A 26,883-nucleotide genomic window follows, 5' to 3' on the forward strand; every position below is an offset into this window, starting at 1 on the left:
TCCTTCCAAACTTGGCCTAGACTTTTTCCTAATAAGTGGGTCTCACCTCTCACTTTCACTAACTCCACTTTGAACCATTGAAATTCCTCTTGAGTTTCTTGAATGCTTCCGCTCCTCAAATATCCTTCATCATCCATTCAAAGAAGAAATAAAAAAGATGACTACTATAAGAAGAACATTTTCCATCACTTTCCATTTCATGTGCATGAGGGAATTTATTGTGAGAAGACATAGGACAATGCTCACAAAATTCACAGTAGGTGGTGGATGGAGGTAGTGTTGAGGCAAACCTAGACATAATCGATCACATGCCATTAAACAAGGGAAGCATAATAAAAAACATATGGTTGGATCTAATGGTAGCCAATGTAGATTGGAGAAAAGTAATATAAAAATGTTAAGACAATGTGTGTATGAGAGAATAAAAAAGATGACTACTATAATAAGAACGTTTTCCATCACTTTCTATTTCATATGTGTGAGAGAATTTATTGTGAGAAGACAATGTTTAGGACAATACTCACAAAATTTCACAGTAGGTGGTGGATGGAGGTAGTGTTGAGGCAAACCTAGACATAATTGATCACATGCCAGTAAACAAGGAAAGCATAATCAAAGACATATGGTTGGATCCAATGGTAGTCAATGTGGATTCGAGAAAAGTAATATAAAATTGTTAAGGCAATGTGTGTATGAAAAAAATGACCTTGTACTTATATTCAATATAAGTTTCAAAATTATTTATTTATGGTCAGATTTAACCATATACATTGCAACTAAAATGTATTAGTTGAAGGTTTGATCCATGAACCACTTCGTAATTTACTCATCCATGTTATTGTTCAATTTTGTTCACTAACTACTTAATAATATTTAATGCATGGAAATACTACTTGGGAGATGCATAGTTCATCCTGGAAGTTCAAATTATTACTTCATATCATGGGTTTAGATGTCACTTGAAAGAGTATTCACAAAGAGGTCCTCAAAATGCACAAGAGTTTTTTAATCATATCATGGACCTTTGAAAAATGCAATTGAATATTTATGATTTTGAAAAAGTATTTCCTATACTGTGAAGTGATACAACACTCCACTATTTTTTTGAGACGTCGTATATCTTAATATTGACATGTTGCATTCTTTACAACTTCCTTCATGGAGTCGATAATGAAAGAACTTTGGTTGATGAAGTTAATATGGATTTGACGAACTGTTGGGATGACATGCATGCTACACAAGTTGTTAAGGATGATTATAAAGAAAGTGTCAACTTAATAAGGGACATGATATACATGTATGCTACACAAGTTCTTGTGGATTAGTTATGAAAGACAACACATAATATAATTTGATATTGTTGTTCATTGTACCATGTTTACTATAGTTAAATGTTAAAGGTTTTCAACCTTTCCACATTTAATATTTGTGCCATGTGACTTTTTTTTATAACATGTACTACACTTAAGTTGTTCTCGGGTACAAAATGAATAGGGTGAAAGAAAAAACACAAGATTTTAACTACAAACTTTGTAAGTTCATCAAATGGACTAAGAGTATGGATCTTATATTGTTAACAACTATGTTAGATGAGTCTCGAAATGGGAATAGACTTGACGAGATTTGGATCACTCAAACCTACACATTGTTGAGACATTATGTTAGTCTTACTATTCTAGCATTACAAAAATTAATGTTAAAAATAGTGAGAAGAGCCCAAAGGATAAGTGGTGGGAGATTCATTACTCTTTTAATGGGTTAAGTGACTTGTTTTACACATTTAAATAAATTACGGGGTAACATTAATTGTTTACAACTGCAAAAATAAAATTTATCAAAATAAATTCTTGTAAGTTTAACTATAACTCCTAGCATATATCATATATATGGAGATATATAATTATAACAAATGATATAATAAAATAGTTTTAACAGTTTGGATCCACACGTGCATTATTGATGAAGAAATGATGAAGGAAAAATGTATGATACTATTTATATATTTGGATCTATGGTTTTGCATAAAAAAATAGAAAAAAAAGAAGAAGAAAGACAACAGGCTTTTGACTCTTTACTCCTTTGCCCCTGTATAGAATATTCACGTGGATATGAGAATTGAAAATATTGATGAGTAAAAAGGCGGTGCATGGAGGAAAAATGTTCAAGAGCTTGTAATTGATTATTTCTTTAGAAATAATCGATTATGCAATGATACACAATCGATTATACTATGTATAATTAATTACTGTCAAAAAGCGATTCTTAACTAAGTGCATGTTAAACTATTGAGAAATAGTAAGTGAATATGAAGATGTTGAGAAAAAGGTTTAATTATTTTATCTTATTTATTGATATAATCTTTAAAATATACTTTCATTTAATTGAAACTTTATTTTTAATATTTTTTATATTATGTTTTAATAAATGTTGGTTTAGGAACAAAATTTATATTTAAATTATGTGATTAGTAAAATCGAAATTAACTAAATTTAATATTAGTATTAAGTTAGTAAATTATATATATATATATATATAAACAAATAAATTTGCATATAATTTTCACATTTTTTATCTCTTTTAATCAAATCATATCATATCATCATTTTATTATTATTGTTATTTTTTGATCAAATCATATCATATCATCATTTTATTGTTATTGTTAATTAATTCAAAAAAATTCACAAATAATAATTTTTTAAACTTTTTATATTCGTATAAAAAAATCTAACTTCATTTCCAATTCATTATTTCTTTACTTATATATAAATTAAAAGAATTAAAGTAATTTATGTAAATAATTTTTGTTTTATTCAACATTTTAATTCATGGTCGTCCATTATTTAAACATATTTTATACCATTATCAGTAATTTTTTACCAAAAGACATATCGATGACTTATTATATAACACAATTATTTTTAATATTTTTGTATTCATAACAGTCAATCTACTTCTAACTTTTTACTAATATTCTATCTAAATACAGTAACTTTGTTTATTTTTTTATAATTGAAATAACCTCATTTTGAAGTCTTTTTCACCTCATTTCCTTTGTTCTGACCAAGTTGAAATGAATCATTTACATGTTGATATCGTTTTATTTACATGTTGATGTCGTTTGTGGGCTTTGGATGTTATAAGATGGTTTGTATTGTGGAGCAAGACCGTCCTAGAAACAGTGGGTGGTGTATGGTTTGAGAGTGTGGAAGGGTCATTATTACAGGAAGGAAAGGAACAAAGTGCAGAAAATGAGCAAGTACGAAAGTATCCAGTATCCAAGAAATGGAGAAGAGGCCTTTGGAACCTTTACAGCTAGAAACCATGGTGTGATTTAAGGGTACAGGGGACCATACAAATTCCGTGGTCCACCAATGTTGTTTCTTCCATTTTCTTGCACGCAGACCCACATTACATGCCTCAAATCTCCCTCTAGACAAATACCTCAATGTCACACAACCCTTCATTCACGTGGAACGTACATGTTTTTGTTGAAAAACGACCAAAATGGAACACTGTTTGAATCTTTGGGGTGCGGACCTTATCTTTTGTTAGATTTTATGACAGACATGAATGCTTTTGTCAATGGTTGATCAACTTAATTTGCTTTGCTGTTGATGGAGGAAGGTCCTTTCTGATATAAATGCATGCAGAACTTTCCTCACCAGCTTGCTGCAGGTTTTAACTCCCTCTATTAATGTTGATTTCCATATCTTTAATGTACTTGTGTTGAAGAGCACATATAATATAGGTTATGGTTTTGGTTACAAACTCCATTCATCAACTTGGATTCTTCCAAACACTATCTAAGTGGTGGATCCCAAAAAACAAAACAAAAAACAAAAGAATTTGTTGTTCCTTGTTGAATTATTACGTGTCATCATACAATTTCTGGTGGCGAGGTCTTGTTTGGTATCAACTGTTGTAACAGTGATAAGATGGAAGCACGTTCAGAAATCTATCAAAATGAAGTTGACTTATATAGATGGGAACATACAACAGAAATCAAATATCCCATTTTTGCTGTGTTTCTAGATAAACAAAGACAACGCTTTATACTTGTGTCATTGTTGATTTTTTTTGTGTAAAAATAAAACAATTATCCTCATCTTGATTTTTAGCTAAAAAACTAATTTCTAATATCATTTTTTACCTATTTCTGTCCACACTGGTTAGCATACAGAGAACAATTTTGGATACAATTCCCTTACATCATTTTAATGGTGCTCTGTACTTGGAAAAATTATAGTTTTACTTAACGTCCTATTTTCATTTGCAGACGGAAATGGAGGATGCCTAAAACTGCGAAGTGTGTTACCCTCCCTATATGCTTTTATTAATAAGCGAAAGAAATATATAAAAATAAAAAAGAAAGAGGCACAATATATTTTTAGGCAAAGGGCTAAAATTTGTGTAGAAAGTTTCATCATTCAATATAATTTTTAATGTTTTAAATATTCATAGCATAATAAAAAAATATCATATATTAATATTACCAATTATGTCGTAAACATTTTTTTAGTATTTATGTTTTGAATTATAATAATAATATATAAATAAACAAAAATAAATAAATTAAATATACCAAATTCATCTCCTCTCACTTTATTTTTATTTCATTTCATTTAAATAAATTTACTTTTTATTTGTTTTTATTTTCTTTCTCTCTTATTTTTTTTCTTTTCAACCTCTTTAATTTTTTTTAATCATGTATGCTTTATTTGAATTTGATGAAGTATAGTTTGTATTAAGAGAAACATATGAAAAATAAGCATAAATTTATGAAAGTTTGTGATTAGTGTGATAGGTGTAATTGATAAAATATTTTTTAAAATAGATAAAAGTGTAATATTATGAATTTATTTTTGTTGTTAAAATTAAATTAAATTAAAATATAAATAAATTGTCTTATATATAAACAAATTAAAATTTATGCAAAAATATTTTACAAATTTTGACACATATATTTCACATAAATAAAAATCCTAAATAAATAAAAATTATAAATAATTTAATGTCCTATTTAAATAATATTCTTAAATTATTTAAAATATTAAATAAATGCAAATCTAAATTATTTAATATCGAATTTAAATAAAAATCTGGAATAAATAAAATATCTAAATTATTAAAAATATTAAATAAATATAAATCTAAATTATTTAATGTTGTATTTTAAAAAAAATCTGAAATAAATAAAATTTCTAAAGTATTCAAAGTCCTAAATAAATAAAAATTATAAATTATTAATGTGCTATTTAAATAAAATTCTGAAATAATAAAAATTTTAAATTATTCAAAATCCTAAATAAATACAAAGCCAAATTATTTAATATCATATTTAAATAAAATATGAAATAAATAAAATTATAAAATTATTCAAAATCCTAAATAAATAAATATCCTAAATTATTTAATTTCCTATTTAAATAAAAAATGAAAATAAATAAATAAATTTAAATTACTCAAAATATTAAATAAATACAAATCTAAATAATTTAATATCATATTTAAATGAAACAAAATAAATAAAATTCCTAAATTATTCAAAAATTCTAAAAAAATACAAATCCTAATTCCTATTTTAATAAAAATATGAAATAAATAAAATTCTAGAATTCTTTGAAATCCTAAATAAATACAAATCTAAAATATTTAATATCATATTTAAATAATTAAATATTAATTTTATTAGTATTATTATTTTTATATTTTTACCTTATTATAATTAATACTATTGTTTATTATTATTACTTTTAACTTTTATTAATAATATTAATAATATTAATAATATTATTAAATATTCTTGTTATATAAGAAAAACTAACATTCTTGTTCATTCAACACATCAAAGTGGTTCAAATGCACAAAATCATTAAGTAAAAACAAAGACATCTTAGCAATTTCACCATGAGTAACGTGACTTTCTTTTCCTTTCTATTCTCAATAACAAGGAACTTCCACACTCTATCTCTACAAATTCTCGTTTGTCTTTCTACTCACATCAAGGAAAACAAATAACATGCTCTCCCATGTTCATTCATGGAAACAATAATACATTCATGAAAATAAACATTCATGGAAATAAACAGAGCGATAAATATTAGTATAAAATTGTAATTTGATAATGTCATCCATCAAATACTTAAAAGTGATTGTTGTTGAAAGTTGATAGATAGTATTTTTAAAATTAACATTAAACAAACTATCACAATTGTTTTATAATCCATAACGGTTTCATCTATATATAACAATAATTTAATTTAATTTATAATTATTATCGTACGAATACGTAATGCACAGTTGTTGTGTAGAAAATTCATTATATATGCTACATTAATTCAAACTATAATTAAAAATCTCAATGTAGACAAATAATCAACATATATAACAAACATGAATATCAAACTAAAAGAAAAATATCAATACATATATATACACATATTTAAAGCTTAAATTTAATTAAGGAAATTTACACTTCTAACTAAATGAAATAAATATTAATTTGTTCTACATAATCTAATATAAAATTAAATCATAAACCTAATCATATTAAAAAAATCTAAAGTTTAATTAAAATTATTCCTACTTTAATCATGTATACATAATTTCTTTTTATAATATATAAATATAATTATAATGGTTAGGTCGAGTGATGGAAAGGTCGATACTTCGTCAACATGATGAAAGCTAAACTAAAATAAATAAATTATAAAATAAAAAATAATGTATCAAAGTATAATAAATAGGTCGAAAATATTTATAGTATATTTTAATAATTTCAATGTACGAAGAGTAAAAGTTTAGTTAAGTCAAAAGTCCAACAAATGAGCACTATAAATAGATGATTTGCTTTAGAAGTAAGTAGAATGATTTTATCAACAAATTGATTCTGACTTTATCATGAGAACATCTGCCGATACACATCCACTCAACATCCAACAATAAGGAGTCAACCTAGAACCCACATAACCGAATTTTACATTACATTGGCTAACAGTGGCGGTTTCATGACAACTCATGTTGGACTACAACGCTGGCAAAGATAGATGAGACAAGAAGTCGCAACCCAAAGTGTGATGGTGGTGCAATATTCTCACAACGTTGAATGTGGTGGTGCCGGTGCAAGCACATGGCACGGTGGAGGAGCAGCGAACTCACGACACGGTGGTGGAGGATTACTGTGGTGGCTTGTCGACACAGAGAAGCTTAGGACAGGACAAAAACGGAGGTCTACAAGAAATGAAAACGCAAAAATACATGTTTTAAAAAACGACAACAAGAAGGTGCACAAGGGTTTTAAAACAATCAATACAAAAAGTGAATAAAAAAAATAACCGCATCGATTCCCATATTGAACCGGTGTAATATGGTCGTTTGTTAATTACACAATTGATTTAATATTGACTCACATTTATTATAAAACTGTGACCGCATTTTATTTATAAGAGTTACAGGAAATTAAATAAATAAATAAACATGGTTACACGTGAAAATAAAAAGTTATAACTTTCATTGAATGAGTCAAAAACATTTCGTATAACACTTCCTTAATATCAGGGAATCACCAGACACGATCCAGAGATCACTAAGCATGTCTTTAGCAATCACTTATTTGATCCATGCAGCCAAGACCCAAGTCAACTTACTAAAAGAATTTCTGAAAGGAAGAAAATGTACGTTTTTCATAATATCAGAGAAATTTAACTAAACACAAACATTGACTTGAACGTCAGAATGCAATTGCAGGTACCCCGCCGACCAGACGAACATGCGTGAAAATGAAGAAAGATTTGAAGAATCATATAACTGCAGGCACGACAACCATCGTGTATTGATGTGGATCAAGAGGCACTGACATTCATACAGTTACAAAAGCTAAATTTATTTTTTATTTAAAATAAGCATTTTTTTTCATCAGTGGCATTATTTCATAATACATACCATAATAAAAAAAAATAGCATACACCATTGTATTTGAAAACTAAAGAATTTTAAAAGTGAAACAAAATTTTACCACCTACACGTAGCACAGACGCGAACACTGCAAGACTTCATAGTTTAGCAGTCTGAGATCAAGCATTACGAAAAATACATGCTTTATAAACAAAAGAAGAGGTTAATAATTATTGTGGTCCCAGCTCATGTGCAATCACTTCTTGTGATAACGGTGTTGACTTAGACCTTCAGAAAGTGAGTGTAGCACAACTTGGAATTGGTTTTCGTTTATGATTGTTCTTAAAAATTCTGAAAACGATGTTAACTGTGCAAGTTGTAGTGATGATATTTCCTTTCAACCTAACACACCCTAACTTATTAGAAGCCCCCTTGTCCACTTCTTTTAAAAAACAATTTTTTTAATGGGGAATTTATTCGTTGAACTTTGCAAGTGATTCTCAGAGAACTTCAAAAAAGAACTACAACTGGTGATGCCAAAGCCCAAAGCAAAATCTTTGTCAAATTTCCTTATCCACTCATTCTAGTAATAATATTACTTCTATATATTTAGTGGGTTTCTATTTTACGAAGTCAATAAAAACATAAGATATATACGAGTTCAATGAGTACATATTATTATTCCCCTGAAGTGTCAGCAAATAGCTGTAAAGTAATATGATCTTTTTATATGCCTTTGAAATTTTGGTTCCACATAAGAAAATAGATAATATTTAATCCAACAAATCTCTATTCTTAAAAACAATATTGATATTTTGATACTTATATATTACAACCACCTAAAAAACTTCAATTTTTTCTAATTTTATCCTAATATCGTTGCTTAAAGATTCTATATTAATTAATGATGTTACTACTCATGATATATAACTGACGTATTAAGGTATGAATATCCTATATTATCCTCTTCTTGATTTTTTATTTGTTTATTTATTGATATGTCCATATTATCACATCTAGGAGAAATTTATACATAACTCGGAAACGTGATCTTGATAATATAAAGTTACTTTTAAATCAATGAATTTATTGATGTACATCATTACAAAATACATTCCCAAGTGTATTTTTACATTCTAAACAACTATTTAAAATTAGGTACTTATATTTCTGAGAGGTCATTACAATATCTATTATTTTATATTTTAAAATTAAAAATATATTTTATTTTGGGAATGTTTGTTTATAGTTTAGAATGGTTATTTCGAAATAAGTTTTGGAATGAGAATTTCAGAATTAAAATCATACTCGAGAATAGACATTTTGGAAATCACGTTCCAAGAATGCATGAAGGATAATTTTTAGATTTTCTTAAAAATAAAAAAGGAGTGTAGAAAGACACTTGAAGAACCATCCCAGTTTTTATTCTCCATTGCATTCTGTAACCATTGCATTCATTGCCGAGAAAAAAAACACCATGATTTTAAACTGCACTTTCATATAAATTGAAATTTCAATTTTATTATTTGAAATGTGTATTTTAAAATGTATAATTCTTAATACAAATCTAAATTATACATTAAGAATACAAAACATCTATTTTGGATTGTATATATCAAAATATATATTTTTTTAAGTCGTTTGATACAAAATTAATTTTTAATAATAATAATAATAATAATAGTTAAACAAATAATTACATAACATTTTGTCATAAATCATAAGAATACACCGCGTGTATTAATGATAAAAAATTCTTTAGCAATCAATTTTTTTAATTTTAGAATTCAAAAATGTGAAAGTTTGATGTGAATGATCCCTTCATCTATGACACCATGAGCTAACTGCAATGTACTATGGATTTTCTCCTTGCTACGAACTTTTTAACACATGTTCCCAGTTGATCATGTGCCATATGATGCCAACGATCTCCCTAAATATACCCTTCATTCGTTGAGATGACATTAGATCCTTAAAATATTAAAATAAATAACCACGATAAAATAATAATATATACACAAAACAAGATAAATTACTCACCAAACAAGGATGCTTTTTTGTAGTGACACTGATCATGTCTCCCCATCATTTGGCCTATGTGAGCAATGACGTGGCAAACTAACAATCTATCTTCATGCACCCTAAGAAGTACGTACAAGTATGACACTAATCAAAACTAGTAAATGTATTTGACTACAGATGTTGATGATGTGAAGTCAATGTCAATAACAATGTAGTCGATAAAGTGCAATCGTCAATCATCAATAACAATGATTGCACCTACTTCAAATGGTGAGGGAGACCAATGAACGATCTGTTATATCTAAATTATCGTAGTACACACTTCTACAAATGGTGATTTGAAGACGTCTCAAGCCAAATATATCTCAAGAACATGGATATCATCTCAAACGACCTACTACGACAATGGTCATAGGGAGTCTATATCACCCTAGCATAGGTAAAACTATCTATCTAGACGCGCACAACACCAATTATACATATATGACGTCTAGTCACATAATGTGTTGTTTGAGGGATAACCTTCTTATATGTGAAATTCATATACCTCCTTCCCATATATGGAAAGTGTTTATATATTCACGCTTATTGTGTGATGAACAAAACATTATTCATATATTTAAATGTAAATAAATCTAAGTTGTTCAAATTATATATATTATTTATCTGTAAAAGTGTGACATAACCTTCCAACTGCTTTATTTGAGAAAAACAAGCATCCCTCACCCAAGAATAAAGGTCCAACTACAAACCAAGATTCAATAATTACTTTCTACATCCCCCATTTTTGTACTTGCACCTCACAATTGGATGAAATGACCAAATTATCCTGTTCGCTCCTTCCTCACTTCACCCCACCACCTCCCTGACAGCTATCATTGCTATTACAGTAGCTCAGACATACTACACTTAAGAGAAGACAAACAAAAATAAAATTCATTCCAGAACAAGCTCTCGAACATATGGAATGTGTTTTGAAAAATAGAAAATCTTTTCCAGAATGTATTTCATGAATTTCGGAAAGTTTTTTCTAGAATTTTTTTTAAAAGATATTCCGAAAGTCACTTTAAAGTAGGGTAAAATAGTATTTTCAAAAGCTTTAAGGGTTCAAGTTAAAGTTAATGGGGTGCAGGAAGCAGTTTCCCCAAAACCCACCAAATGCCAGGACAAAAAAATAAGCCTTTTCTACTAAACATATTCAATTAAAATGACCATTATTGAAAATTCTTAACATTGTTTTATTATACGCACATGATGTATCACTTAGAATATTATTTTGAGATTTAGTTTTTCTTTTAAAATTTTCACATATTAATATCTTTAGTTTTTAAATAAATAATTACATATTTTGTATCGTATACACAATTATAAATTACAGTAAAAAATAAACAATAGTCACATTAATATCTTTAGTTTTTAAAAATAAACAGTTAATTATAAATTACCGTATAAATTAAAAAATACTTCCATATTAATATCTTTACTTTTTTAAAATTTAAATTTCATAAATACGATTAATGAATGCATAGTAATCATTTAATGAACACGTGAATTCAAATATTCATTAATAACACCATTAAAACTCACTATCCCTTTAAATTTCCCATTAAAACTGGGTAGTTACTTTTACATTAGAAGTTGTTTGTCCGTTTTAATTTTTTTAACTTTAAAAAAACTTTCTTTTTAAAATAAAACTGTATGACAAATCTTTTAAACGAAATTGTTTATTTTTTTTATGCTTATGAACAACAGAACAATAACATGTTTGTCTAACTAAAATCTCATTTCTTTTCTTAATAAAGGAATATGTTTATTCAGTAAGTCATTTTATTAGTATTTCATTTGAATCGAAAAATATTCTTCTTTTACACTAGAAAATTGGTGTACTACATTAAATAAGGTAAAAATGGAAAAAGAAAAAAAAAACAGCCTATGGAATGAATGCAACACATGCATAAACATAGGATTGAAGAAGGTATAGAGGTCATTCATTTCATTATAAATTATTAAAAACATATATAACTATGAAGTGGCAATGAAAAAAACTGGGCTAAAAGGGACCAAAACATTATGCCTTTTTCTATAAGTTTTTTATCTTTAGTTTTGCTAATGGTTGCTTATACTTTTAAGAACTTATTTTAAAAATTGTTTGGGCAAAGTCTCTTTTGAAGGAAACAAAAAAGGTTAAAAATATGGTGGGGAAAACATGCGTTTAATTAAAGTTTAAATCAGAATTAAAAATCGCTTTTCACTTTTCCTCTGCCTCGAGCAGCTCAATCACTTTTTGGATATTCGGAGTGCTGGTTTCATCACCACCTCCACAAGGTCAATATTTCTTCAGGTGTCTGCACCCCTATATTTTTCTTCTTGTAACCTATATTTTGAAATATCCTTGACAGCTTTAAGTTTTGGGTGGTTTTAGAATATGTGTTGTATAAGTAAAATGTGTTTTCAAAATAGTAAATTTAGAAGATAAAAAAACTATATTATTTTTGGAACATATTTTTTTAACTTTTGGAATAGTATGTTCCGAATTTATAAAATATGGTATGGAAAGGATATTTTAAAATGGTTACAAACTATCTTTGGAATAATAGGTTACCAACTGTCATTTCCGGAATATAATATGCATTTACTCTTCCATTTCATTCAACATTTGTCTTTTCAACAAATATTATGGATTACTAATTTTGGAAGAAAAATAAACAAACTTTATCTTTCTTTTTTGTGAACAATTCTTCCAAAATCACCCACTAACCATCACAATGTTGTCGGAAATCACACATGTTTGTCTATGTCCACTAAGAACGCTCTAAAATCACAAAAATCGCACAGAATACTCACCATCACTTGCTCTGAACAGTGACAACAAAAAATGACAGAGAAGAAGGAGATGTTATGCTTGGATTCTTAAAACCTCCCAGGATTAATTTTTGTCAATTCACATTTCTAATGGGGTGCAGGAAGCAAAATGTAGGGGTGCAGGAATAAACACCATTTTTCTTCTTAGTCTAGGAGGGACTTGTGGGTGTTTGGGTAGTCGCACGAGTGGTTTAAGATAGGAAAACAATAATAGAATAAAAATATATATCAAGTATGTACATGGAAGAATTTTTCCAAACTTGCAAGAATTGAAGAGGAAAAGATTAGAAAATGATAACAAAAATCATAAAAGAGACACCAATGTTTTCTATATGGAAAGTAAAAATTCACAAGTACAAGTGAGTCAATCAAGCTTTATTAAAATAAAATATATATACAAAAGGATCAGGTCAAATACACAAACAAGTATTTAGAACCAGCCAACACATCAAAACTTTCTAAAATTGAAAAATAAAGAAAGAAAAACCTAAAATGGAGTAACAATGCTAAACTTTAACTTGTTATCAAATTTCAGCTTGATTCAATGGTGAACAAAGTGAAAATCATAATTTTACTAAAGTTGTTCGGTGAATATCCAACCAATTTTCTCCTCTCTTTCTCTCTCTCAATGTTTGTGAAAATTAACACTTTCTCTTGACCTATCAAACCCTTCTCCACTTGGATTAAGTGAGACAAAATGGGATTAAAAAGTTTTTTGCTTTTTAGATGCATAGTTGGGAGCTCAACCCAACACATCTCCCCTTCACGAATACGTGGATGTGATCGTCAATCCGACGATCTCACAACAAGCTTTAAGCTTCTGCCTTGACAATGTCTTAGTCATTATATCAACATATCATTGTAATCAGTTTTATCTAACTCCAACAACTTAGCATTTAAAACAACAGGTAAAACCATATTTTGTCTACCACCTTGGTATTCAATGCAACTATAGCACTAATATTAATAATATGCACAACTACAAGCAAAAGTGTAAGATATGAAGTACTCATTCCTTGGTGTAACGTGAAATGTAGCACCACTATCATTATCCACATGCTCTCATTTGATACAAGATTGACAAACTCATAATCACGACGAGGAACAAGATCACCACATGTCATAGTAGTAACATGATCATCATCATGATTCTTCTCTTTCTGCTTGCCATTGTTCTATTTTTTCCATTAAAAACAATTTCTTTTGAATGTGCCTAGGTTTATTATAATAATAGCACTCCACATTCTTGTATCTTGACCTAAACTTGGTCTTGTTCTTCTCTCTACCATCCTTCGATTCGTTTTTTTACATATTCCCTTTTTTTTGGGACAAACATCTCAATCTAAGATGAAGAACCATAAGTCTTCCTTCTCATCTCTTCATTAAGAAGACCAGACTTTTTCATTTTGAAAGAAACAATGTTATTAGGGGTTGAGTTTGTAATTGAAATAATAAATATCTCACAAGACACAAGTAGAGTATGCAGTAGTCATTGTCCTATAACTTCATCATTAAAATTGATATCTGATAACTCTTAAATTTTTCATGTTTTTATAAGCTTATATTATTCCATAATATCTTTCTTATTTATAATTTTAGCATAGATTTGTATTTTCTATAGTAGATAAGAGTCGTAGTATATTAAAAATTGTATTTTAAAGATATAACATTGTATTTTTTTAATAGACCATTGTTGATTTATTCGTTTATATTTTTTTAGATATCCATTTGAGTTGATCCTTTTTGCAGTAGATTTCTGACTTTTGGAGCTTCAATGTAGACTGTTTGATGCATTAAACGGTTTACGGGCAAAAAGACAATATAATATAGGATTTCTTTGTAATTTAGTGTTCAACTTAGGTCCATTTATTTTTAGTTGTTTCAAAATCTTATAAACAAGGAATAGCTTAAGATAACTACATACATGACTTCAAATTTACATTACAATTTAGTTAGTTCTCTATTTTTCAGTTTACAGTTTATAGTTCTTGGCTATTCAAATTCTTGATTTTCTCTCTTCCTTGTCTCGTGTTTATTCTTCTATCCATTACATTTTATCTTCTTTTATGTTTTCTGTCATGTAAATTTAAAATTGGAAGATTATTGAATTCTTGAAATGGAAGTTATCAAGCATGAAACCGTGTTAGACTATTGTCTATTCAAGTTGTTTTCTTCTCTTAATTTTTTTAGATCTTAATTTTTTTAGAATTCAGTTCTTGATTAAGAAATGCTTTCTTTGGATACATAAACCGTTTGGTTTTTTGTTTTCATTAAGCAAGGAATTCATATTTTTGTTTTTCGCATTCAAAGTTTAAGATAAATTGACCATGGTTTCTGTTTGATGTTTCACATTTCTTGAACGAATATTTCTTTTTCATTATTACAATTTTTTTTTTAAATTTTTGTGTTTACATTTCAGTTCATGTATTTAATTCTTTTCAACTTCAGTGTATTTTAATTATAATTTCAATTCTAATTATGTTCTATTTTTTGCTCCAAGTTGTTACCTTTTCAATTCATTAGACAATATATTTTTTAATATATTATTTGTTTACATTTTTCTTGTTTCAAGCTTTAAAGAATACTATTGTTTCCTTTCAATTTCTGTTGTTTACATTTTCGGTTGCTTATAGTTTTTTCACTTTTACATTTTTTTCATTTACAAATTGATTAGACACCGAGTTTTTCATTGATAAATCTACCAAACAATCTGGTAGACGATGGTTTATTAGACCGTATGATAGTTACCCTTAATCTTTATAATTTGTGAATTCATATGTGTTTTACTTGTTGCCTTAAATTCAGTTTGTATTGTTAATTCGCTTTTACATTCATGCATTGAATAGTCTAGTATAGTTATATTTGAACTGTCAAATATATACTCTATTTTTGTTTCATCACTATAATTTTAGTTTCTATCCATTATAATACGAATTTTTGAATGATGTTTCTAGTTTTCATTTAATTATTTTGCATAATTCCATTTAATTTTTCGTTTCTATAGTTTGATTGTTGTTAGATAGTCTAATAGAAGATTGTCATTAGATGATGTACTTCGTTACTTTATTTTGTCTTAGTTTTCTGTAATGTTTCTATTGTTTTGTTATTTATTTTCAATTACAAACCTCATTAAACCCCCCAATTTGAATTCGTGAAAGGAAAAAAATTACAAAATAATAGATTCAATTGACACGTGTTCTCAAGATTCGACCTAGGTTTTCCTCTGTATTACATTTGAAGGGGAAACTTAGTTTTGTTTGAGAAACTTGATGGGAATGAAGAGTTTATCAATACTCATTTATAACCATTGATCTTAGTTTTCTGTAATGTTTCTATTGTTGTTTTGTTATTTATTTTCAATTACAAACCTCATTAAACCCCCCAATTTGAATTTGTGAAAGGAAAAAAATTACAAAATAATAGATTCAATTGACACGTGTTCTCATGATTCGACCTAGGTTTTCCTCTGTATTACATTTGAAGGGGAAACTTAGTTTTGTTTGAGAAACTTGATGCGAATGAAGAGTTTATCAATACCCATTTATAACAATTGATCTAAGAGCTCTTGAAACTCATTTAAGTGATATAAAATGGAAGAAATCTCCTTATACCTTAAATTCATCAAGTAATTCAACAAATACAACTTATTATTACTAGACTTAGAAGCATACAAGGACCCAATCTTCTCCCACAAAGTTTTAGCATGTGTCTCATTAGCAATGTTATTACAAAAGTTGTCTTTTACATATTGCCGAATAAAATGAAACACTTGTTGGTGCTCAAAGTCCCATTATCCATCAGACATAGAATCCGATTTTCGAGTAGTAAAGATAGGAATATGAAATTTCTTCGCAAACATCAAGTCTTTCATCTTGCCCTTCCACAAATGATAATTTGGACAATTTAAAACAATCATCTTTGTATTTGTCTCTATCATTCAAGCAAGTAAATATAGCCCAAAACTAAGGAACTCTAATGCCACTCTAATAAGGAAAACAATAACATAATAAGCAAAAGTACCAAAGTATGCAATAAAAATCATTTCACCAAAATTGCAAGAATATGTGAGGAGTAACAATAATAGAAAATGACAACAATAATTACAAAAGACCCACCAATATTTTTAACATGGGGAAACATTGTGCATGTGAGAAGTAAAAACCCACGGACATAAGTCAGTTAATCAAGTTTCACCAAGATCAAATACAGATACAAGAGAGTTAGATCAAATAGACAAACAAGTGCTTACAACTAGCCAATACATCAAAGCAATAACACTTTCAAAATTTGAAGAACAAAGAAAAAGAAACCTAAAGTAGAGCAATAACGTGAAATTGATTTCTCCAACCACATACTTCTCAACGGTCAAAATTAAGAATAGTAGGTCGTAAACATATCGGCAAATTTCAACCTAAACATGTTAACTATTTTTCTTGCTTCTTGGGTTAAATGAGACAAAATGAACTTGTGTTTTGGACTTTTTAAATAGATACTTTGGGAGCAAAACCCAACACTTTGTAAGTTACAACCATGAGATTATGTAGTTACTAGTTTAGGAGGGACTGTACTACAGATTATTAAATATCGTATTACTCGCGTCCATTTTCTGCGTAAATTCGTATTTTCCTTATCGCTTTAAAAAGACAATAAGCCATATATGAGCATGAAGTCCACTAAGAAAAACTGTGTCCAGATACTGAGTATGAATGTATTATAGAAAATAAAGAAAACGAGTTTTTTTCAAGTTATCGATAACTTTTGTCTGACTTTAATATCAATAGACCAGAGCAAATGGACAAGATGCATATTTATCCTCATTCCCGGAATCAAAATTTTGAATTGCCCCAAATAAGGGAAAAAAAACAAAAAGCGGGGCCTTATACTCTTAATTTCCTATACTGCCTTTCTTTCATCTCTTGCTCTTAAGGCATACATATTCCTATTGCCTACCACTTCTCATGGGACTTTAATATAGTCCAATCATTAACAACATGTCTGAAAATCACTACTAAACTCAAGAAGTTGTCACCTGTACTATATACAACAACTCCTATGGACAAACAGAAAATAACACAATTGAGACTGAATCTACTTAGTAAGAATGTTTCAGCATATCAATTCAGTTTCATCTCGATGCTATACTCTCTATGCAGGAACTTCTCTGACTCTGAATGTATAAGGAAGAGTATTTTGAATCTTTCTTATTTATCTCTACATGGTACGGTGGCTAACAAAGTAGAGGTAATCTGGGTGGTTTGCCTGCAAATTCTGTAACCAGTCAGTAGCAACTTCCAATAGAGAGTCCACTTTCTGCCATTCAGAGTCTCTACTAGGAGCTAGCATTGAGCCTATCAACTTATAAGCAGCAAGGCTAAAAGTGGGAAGAGATATATTTAAGGATCCATCATCATCACGAACCTTCCTGCTACTAAACTTCGGTTGCTTTTTCCCTGTGACATATAAAGCGATACCAAATCAGGTACAATTGTTGGGAACTTCACTACTTGCGTACTTGAAATTGTCAGAAACTAAGAATGAAAGAGAGAAACAACTTCTGGAGTCAGTTGACAGGGAATGGTAGGTCAGGAAAGATGCATCCACCCTCTTGATTGATGATATGACTGGTATTTTATATATTGGATACCTGGACCAAGTTCAATTTGTCATGAGGACAAAGAACAATTAAGTGAAAACTTAAATTACAACAACAGACGAACTTTTTAACCCCTACCAAGCCACAGAAAACCAACTAGAAGGTGATATATCACAGCTTCTACACTTCTTGAGTAAAGGAAACTTAGAAGCAAGAATGGAAACCTGGGAGGAAAAAGAAATTGTTAGTGTCCAAATCAAGGGGAGATTTTAATAGGTAGATCTGAAAGGACGAGACTTGCCTTATCATGTAAAGGAGGTCGAATATGTGGCTGAGCTCCCTCGAAGAATTCATAGACAAGCTCCTCAGCTGAGCAGTTTGTCTCCTGAGAAGACACAACGCTATTGTCCTCTTCAAGTCTCCTACACAGTTTCATGTCACCAATTAAGATGTTAATAACCAGGCAGCATCTTAAACGTCGTAATGGTGGGCATGATGATGTTGTCAAAGAAATAATGGAAAACAATATCATGAAACTGGAAGCATAATTAGGTTGAGAGAGCGTTAAATAGAGGAAGGAATATCCATCCACTACAAAAAATTTACCAAATTACGAAGATCTGACACATAAAATTTACTAAAGAGTTTCACAAAATCTATAATCCATCAAATAAATAGGGAATGAGACATCAACAATAGAAAATATGGTGATCTTGTGTATAGAATGGTTGTCCTGTAGACTTTCATGTGACACTTTCAAGTCGATGTGCAAACACTTGGGAAAACTTCACAATTGAGCAATACCAAACCAATGTAAACAACGAGAAATGCAAATAGAAAGATCCATTAAAAGTTTAGCCAATCAACTTTTAACACCTAAAACTAAATTCCTTTTGAATTCACAAATATAGTGAAGAATCAAGCTTCACCCTTTATCAAGGCCTCACACAAATTTATACCATAATTCTAAACAGATAACCATTTAACTGACCAAGTTGCTTCAATGAAGGTAGACGCAGTGAACTGATAGGTTACAACTTGGTTGGCAATAAATGGTTATCACTAATATGACTTTTTGGTATAAATTAGTGTGAGGCATTGATACAGGTCAAGCAGCACTTCAAGCATAAAAGGCCATGAAAACTATAACTGTTGTGCTGAATTACTTCTGCCAATACGATATGCATCACAGAAAATGACAAAATTCCATCCTACCAAGCATGAATCTTTGGTTCTCACCATTTTGTTATACCGGACAGATAAAAACAGCATGATATCAATATGAGAACACAAGTTGTTCCATGACCAGAGTCAGAAAATACAGCAAAGCAGAAGTAGGAAATCACTAAAAATCAATTTTGACAAAGCTGAAAGAAAAGTTTGATGTGACGCAAAACCAATAACAAAAAAAGAAAAAAAAAGTTATGACAAATGGAGAAAAATTATAAGCATTGGTGAACCAAAATGGAGAAAAACAAACTACCTCTCAGCATATAGCTGAATTGCAGAGAGGGAGGGCGTATAATATATTTTTGCGTCCTCCCCTCCGGCATGGCTTACTGGCACCTCTACACCATAGGCGATCCATTCTGTGTAGGATTCCCACAGATCCTCGAGCACAATATATAGGCGACCAGTCCTATTGTTGGAACTGGAGTAACGAGTTCCGCGTCCTTTCATTTTAGGCTGCACAATCCAAAGCCAAGCCCCACAAGTTACCACAAACAAGCAAAGGAAGTGATAAAATAAACAATTAAAATACCAATCATTACCAAGCATGCAATTATGTGCAATTTTACTTTTCAAAATAAAAAGAAGAACAGTTACAAAACATTGCAAAAGCATTATGAAACTTGAAAGTTAGTAGCCTAAGAAACAAGGAACACAAATGAAAGCATGTCAATTAAACAATTAGATTGAAGACCTTGTAGGACGAGTGAGCAGGGACGAAGGGTGTGAATGCGTCCAAAAGGCGATCCAGATTACTGAGACTGGCAGTGGTGGACAATGCCGGTTCGTAAGAACCGGTTTGCAAATCCGGTTCGACCGAGTCAGAGTTGAACTGTTTCTGCTACTCTCACTGCAGTTTTTGAAAAACTGGAGGACTGTAGAAAGGCTCGAAACTGGTGGTTCTGTTGGAGTAAGAACCACTGGAGTTCGACATTTCGGAGAAATGAGAGGGGCGCTAAAGGATCAGAGATTTTTTGCGGAAAAATAATTGTGAAGGAACGGGGAGAGGTTTCTGGATGAAGAATTGATGTATGAGAGGGTGAAGAACTGCGAGGTTTAGATTTGGGGAGAAGAAGCACTGAAGCAAAGTGAAAGAACGAGGACTGTGTTTAAGTAGTAGTGATTGGTATGGCGAGGGTCGTAACATGAATGAGACACTACAAAAAAAATTATTTTTAACAGGGGTTATATTTGGCGTTACCGGCGGTTTTAACCCCCGTTAAGTGCATTACCCGCAGTTTGCCTTTCCCCTGGAAGATCCAGCGTCGCTATTCCCGGCAGTTCTGAAAACCCCTGTTATTCCCGGCGGTTCTGAAAACCCCTGTTATTCCCGGCGGTTTTCAAAACCCCCGCAATTCCCAGCGGTTTTTGAAAACCCCCACTATCTCCGACAGTTTTGAAAACTCCACCATTCTCGGCAGTTTAAAACCCCCGCTATTTTCAACAATTTGAAAACATTCACTATTTTCGACAGTTGAAAATTCCCATTACTTTTAGGAGTTGTATATATAAAAAAGTAGGTGATAAATAATAAAAATTTAAATATAATAAAATAAATTACAAATAAATTTTTATCTAAAAGTATAATTTACATTTTTAAATATACGCTTTCCATATATTACATAAGCAAAGTCTATATATGTTTATTCAAAATGTTTTTGGCTTTAGCGATAACAAATATTCAAAGAGATTCAAATATTTTTAAATTAAAATATATAAACATGTGTGCTAATAAATTTATTAGAGAGAATTTGATTAATCTGGTGCCTAATCCTCTTTTATCTTCTTTCTAATACTAAATATTATAATTTATATACTACGAATATAAAAACTAATTTTTAAGCAATTTTTTAATTGATTATTATTTTAGGACATTTAAGAACATCACTCTTTTTTTTCAAATGAATGAAAACTATTAAATATATAAATGAATCATAACTAAATATCAACATCACTATAAATAATGTGAATTGCAATAAAAATTCAAATGCGTCATGCTGTTACCAGTGTAATAGTAAATACGTAGCATTTTTCATTTGAGTATAATTAAAAAATTTAATCAAATATTTATTTGTCTTAATCGGTTAAATGTGTATAGTTCCTACTAACTAAAATAATTGATTGTACATTTATTATATTTAAATTTCAGTATCTATGACATAATCGATTTAACACATACTAATAAAAACCATACATTTTTTTATATTAGTTACCAATTTAAAAGTTAGTGATATGATAAAAATAAATCAGATATAATTAGAACCAAAGTAAGAAAGTATACTTTTCAGAATTGAATATAATTAGAATCAATACAGTACATTGTAAAAGAATGAATAATTATACATGAAAAATTGAGATATCATAACAAATGAATCCATATAATCTGAACAAATGCTAGGTGAAAAAAAAATGTTGATCAAAACAGAGAAAAATGAAGGTCTCAGCTTGAACCTGAAGGTGATTATTAGTCTGGGAAATGCACCACCTACAATAAAGAGCTAGATGCAATTCAAATGGTGATTGCATCAAAAGAAACTAGAATGAATCAATGGACATACCATATACAAGTAAATGAAAGATTGAAGGGAGAATTATTGCACGGAAGTGTATTTCCAATTTAAGGAGATTACCAAAAGAATAGTAAAATAGTTTATATGTTGACTTAATTAACCATTCTTCTAGTTAATTCATCTTAAATAGATAATTAATTCACTAAAATATATTAACATGCAGCTCTCCCAAAAATAAGTATTAGAAGCTAAACAAAAAAGAAAGATGACTACTAAACACATTAATTTGACATTGTCCTCCCTTAGGCACTATTATTACACAAATACAGAGAGAATAGAAGAATAAAGACAAAGTGGGTAGGTGGTTGTCATGGTAGTACAATACTTTAAAAGTTAATATAATTCTTTATTGCTCTCAAGTGCTTTTGCTGCTGCCTTGATGCTTTGGCCTCTGGAAAGTAGAAATAGAATGATGGACATCCTCTTTCTGCACTATATGAACAAGTAATTACTAAGCTAATAAATTGTAAAGAACGGTAACATCCAAGAACAAAGACAACATCAATAAACCTTTTCCTACAAAATCATCTTATTTCTTCTTATAAAGACTTCTAATACGACAATGTTATATATTTTTCTATGACCAGTGGAGATTCATCACAGAAATGCCTTTAAGTTCAGTTAAATGAAAACATATTTACCAGTGAGCATCCAAAAAGTTTAAGCAACCTCAGTGAGAAGCAGCTATCTACAATCAAACCCAACTCATTGTCTGTCAACTTTCTGCACCAGGACAGATCTAGAGTATGCAAATTTTTTTAATGACTAGCAAGTGATAAGGCTGTATGGTGCCTAACCTGAATTAAACCAAATGTGTCATACAGTCAGAAAATAAAACATTATAAATAAGATTTTGTTCGTCAATACAACCAAAATGCTAATTGAAAACCAAATAGAATAAACATTAACAACGACCTTAATTCATTAAGTAATATTAAAGAGTCAGTTGATTACACGTTGTCTTCCTCCAATTGGGAGAGATTGTTTCATATTATGCCAAAAACCAGAAATATAATAGGCACGATCATTAATTTTTAGGTTAAACTGATAATAATAATAATAATAATAATAATAATGTAATTAATCAGGGGCTTGGTTATTAAAGTGTGTAAGATATGAGCCAATCGAGGGAAAGTCAACAAGGAAATTTAAAAACGCACCTTCTTAACATTATTAAGTGCAAGTTCTTTTAAGGACTCTCCAACAATCTCCAAAAATCCAGCAATTGCTTCATCACTAGTGGAGAAAAAATTGTGTTAAATTTATTCATCGACAAGAATTAATAAGAGATCTCTTTATCAGCATCCCAGTAACACCAATTGTATCATATGCAAAAATGGTGATAATAACAGATGCATAGAAGAATTTTCTCAAATCTCTTGGTGACAAGGAGCGTGTCGATCAGACCCATAATAGAAAATACTCCTGACATTTCAAATGCTACAAAATCATTATCAATTCATGTGATCAAAATTGTTTAAAAACACTTCTGAAATCTAACTCAAGTCGAGAAAGTCATCAGAGCAATATCCAAAACAAATTTGAAATTATTAATTAACCACTCCTACATAGAATTCATATTACCACAGGAACAAACATTATGATCTTATTTAAAAACTGTAACCTCCTACAAAAGAATCTATCTTTCAAAGATAAGACAGATTACAGCAAACTTATAATGAGACGGGAAATATCAGAAACTAGCAAAAGTAATGTGCAAATGTATAAAGAGAAAGAGAAAATATCAGAAAACAAAAAAGCACCTGAATGGATTACGGCAGAGCTTCAATGTATGGAAATATTTGTAAGATATCCCATGGATAAATCCGTCAAGTTGTCCAAAATACATAAGATCGAGTGTACACAACCCAGGACAGTGCTCAGCAATGACTTTTATTGATGCATTGGTTAATTTTCTGCACATTAAGAAACATAAATAACAAGAGAGTGAAAAATAATATTTGGTAACGAAAGATAACAAGGAGATCAGAATTTGAGATTTCCTAGCAAACATAATTCCAAGTTAGAAAGAACTAACAAATTTATAAATAATGGTTGTCATTCTCAAAGAGGGACTAACAGTTAACCAAAAGTCAGAAATAATGATTAATCAATGCGCAATGAGTGGTGAATGGTTAATCAAACATCAACTGATTCAAGCACAAACTCAGCATCTTTAGTAAAGAGTTCACGCAGCACTTACCTACAGTCCTTTAAAACAAGGACCTCCATGTTGTGACCACGTGCAGTGATGTAAAAACAAACAAGCTTCTTTTTCGCCGCTCCCTCTTTGATCGCCTTCATCGAGATCGAAAACGGAGATGTGGAATCCTCGATTCCTAGAGGCGCAGCAGAAGACGACGACCTTTCGTTTGTGGTCTCCTCCGAGGTGAATCAAGCATAGTGAGTAGCGCTTTCCTTCGTTATCTGTCGAAAACGTTCCACTTTCCGAGTCCTCCGATAATCATTCAGCGATAGATAAGGTGCACTAAAATCTCCAGGTTCTACGTCAAAGTTAAAGTCGTTATCGCCTGAATTCTGCGGAAAGAACGATTCAGCTTCACCGAGAGCCCTGGACAGAAAATCGGAGTCAAACACCGGGTGCTTCCTCTGCCCTTCCACAGCGTGAGGGTCTCCATTGGTAGCGGCATGTGGCGGAGGCTGGGAGAGAGGAAGAGGAGGAGGAGGAGTAGGGTTTTGAATTTGAACGGCCGCATGGAGATCGGCGCGGTGAGGGATGACATTGCCAATACGACCGTGTTTGAGGGGAATTGCTGTGTGAGAAGAATCTTCGGTGGTGTCTAATCCTCTCTTGAGGGATGATTCTTTGGAGTCGGAGGTGAATCCTTGGAGGTGATCGAAAAATGGGAATTGGGGATTAGATTAAATGAAGGAGAAAACTAAAAAAAAGGAGAAACTAACAAAGGAGAAAGGTAAAAAAAATTAAAAAATTCTACTACTCACTCATTCAAAAAAATCCTTGAAAATTACTAGAGGTTTAGAAAAGCTCTACAAAGTGTATGTCATATCAGGGGTTTGGAAAACCTCTACTAAGTCTATGTCTTACTAGAGGTTATAATAACCTCTAGTAATAAACCCCTACTAAAATTATAGATTTTTGTAGTGAGAAAGATGACGGAAAGGACTAGAACTGCACAGTGTTCTATTATTATTATTAGTATATTTATTGTTTTTATTATTATTATTACTATTATTATTATATAATAATAATTTTAAAAGTTAAAAAAATTAGAATAAGATAGAGAATTATAAAAAAGTTGGGCATATATAATGTGATATTTTTTAAAGGTTTTTAACATAATAATGTATTTACAAAGTAATTATTAAAATAGACACATATAAAAAATTATTTATATGAATAAATTGTGTTAACATAGTATGATTTCATTGTGAAAAAGTCTTACAAATGACACTATTTTAAATTTGAGAGTAAAGATTTGTCAGAGTAAAACACAACTTTAATATAAGCGGAGAAGCTAAGTTTAACTCACGATTTTGATTAATTTTAATTAATACTTTTGTTATTTTAAATGAAGTTGTGTTAAAATCGTATGTCCTTGACTCGACTTTTACATGAGATTATTTTATAATTTATGTTAATATTAATACATACAATTCTATATAAAAAAATTAATAATATGTTATTATTATTTGTTTATCTAAAAATATTATTTATGAAATGTAAAATTATTATTGTGTAATTATTAAAAAAAACAAGATCAATACGTAATTTTATAAAAAAATTATAAGAAAAATAAATATGTTAAAATATATAAATTATAGGATTGATCAAGAATAGCATGAAAATTAGCTTCACACATATAATATAATATATATATATATATATATATATAACATTTGTTTGATTATTTTGTGGGATAGTGTAAGAAAATGAAGCTATAAATCACAAGACCTAATATTAAAGGTGAAAACGATTTTTATATCAGCAAAGTTGACAATGATAACGACAAAGACAATAAATGATTCACCTTCACTTCCTTCCGAATATCACCCTCCATGAATGTCTAGAAAACAAACAAGAAGACGACCTTATGACACATTATCTAATAGATAAATTAGTTGACGTGATGTAATAGAATTTCTATTATAATTTAATTACAATTTACATTATTAACTTTCCCTTTTATTCATTTCGTGGTCAAATTTATAGTGCCACTTTTTTTAAAAAAATTTCTCACATTTAATTACTAATTTCTAAAAAATTACCTACTATTCTTATTTATTTCTTAATTGCACAATATTAATTTTAAATTTAACAAATAACATTTTCATATAAAAATATATATTGTGTATAAACAATTTTTTTAATAATAGACTGTTATAAGAAACTCTACATTAAAATTAAGAAATATAATCCATGTAGAAGTTTGTTTAAAGGTACACGACTTCAATCTAATATAAAAATAACTTAAGTTTAACTTAAATCAAAATCGGTAAAACACAACTTCTCCTGTAACATTGACCCTATGATGCAACTTATCCCTATAATATTATTTTAAAATCTATCTATTTCGGTAAAAACAATACTTTATTTTTACTTTACGTTTAATTCCATTTTAATAAACAATATATTCTCATCAACCCTCCAGAATCCTGATTGCCTCTCTTGTCAGTAGAGTATATCTATCAAAACTGTCTACAATCATTCTAGCTTTTCAAATTATGAAA

The 26,883-nt window shown here is 29.6% G+C and overlaps 2 protein-coding genes across 4 annotated transcripts; both read right to left on the reverse strand.

The window, feature by feature from the left end:
- Positions 1–17,637: 17,637 nt before the first annotated feature.
- Positions 17,638–20,053, reverse strand: LOC137829416 (uncharacterized). The gene is made up of 5 exons (XM_068636218.1): positions 19,857–20,053; positions 18,675–18,795; positions 18,512–18,597; positions 18,333–18,424; positions 17,638–18,230 (listed from the first exon to the last, which is right to left on the reverse strand). Exons 1-5 carry the CDS (start codon positions 20,051–20,053, stop codon positions 17,992–17,994), a joined length of 735 nt encoding a protein of 244 aa, XP_068492319.1. The 3' UTR covers positions 17,638–17,991.
- A 2,229-nt stretch (positions 20,054–22,282) lies between these two features.
- Positions 22,283–25,156, reverse strand: LOC137830231 (uncharacterized). 3 transcript variants are annotated; one of them, XM_068637427.1, is made up of 5 exons: positions 24,377–25,156; positions 23,937–24,089; positions 23,334–23,409; positions 22,815–22,970; positions 22,283–22,600 (listed from the first exon to the last, which is right to left on the reverse strand). In XM_068637427.1, exons 1-4 carry the CDS (start codon positions 24,475–24,477, stop codon positions 22,932–22,934), a joined length of 369 nt encoding a protein of 122 aa, XP_068493528.1. In that variant the 5' UTR covers positions 24,478–25,156; the 3' UTR covers positions 22,283–22,600; positions 22,815–22,931. The 3 variants fall into 3 exon arrangements, with proteins under 3 accessions (XP_068493528.1, XP_068493529.1, XP_068493527.1); XM_068637428.1 differs by having other exon boundaries at positions 22,283–22,605; XM_068637426.1 differs by lacking the exon at positions 22,815–22,970 and having other exon boundaries at positions 24,377–25,032.
- Between the last annotated feature and the right edge of the window lie 1,727 nt (positions 25,157–26,883).

The sequence above is a fragment of the Phaseolus vulgaris genome, chromosome 7, assembly GCF_000499845.2.
Source record: "Phaseolus vulgaris cultivar G19833 chromosome 7, P. vulgaris v2.0, whole genome shotgun sequence".
Lineage (NCBI taxonomy): Eukaryota > Viridiplantae > Streptophyta > Magnoliopsida > Fabales > Fabaceae > Phaseolus > Phaseolus vulgaris.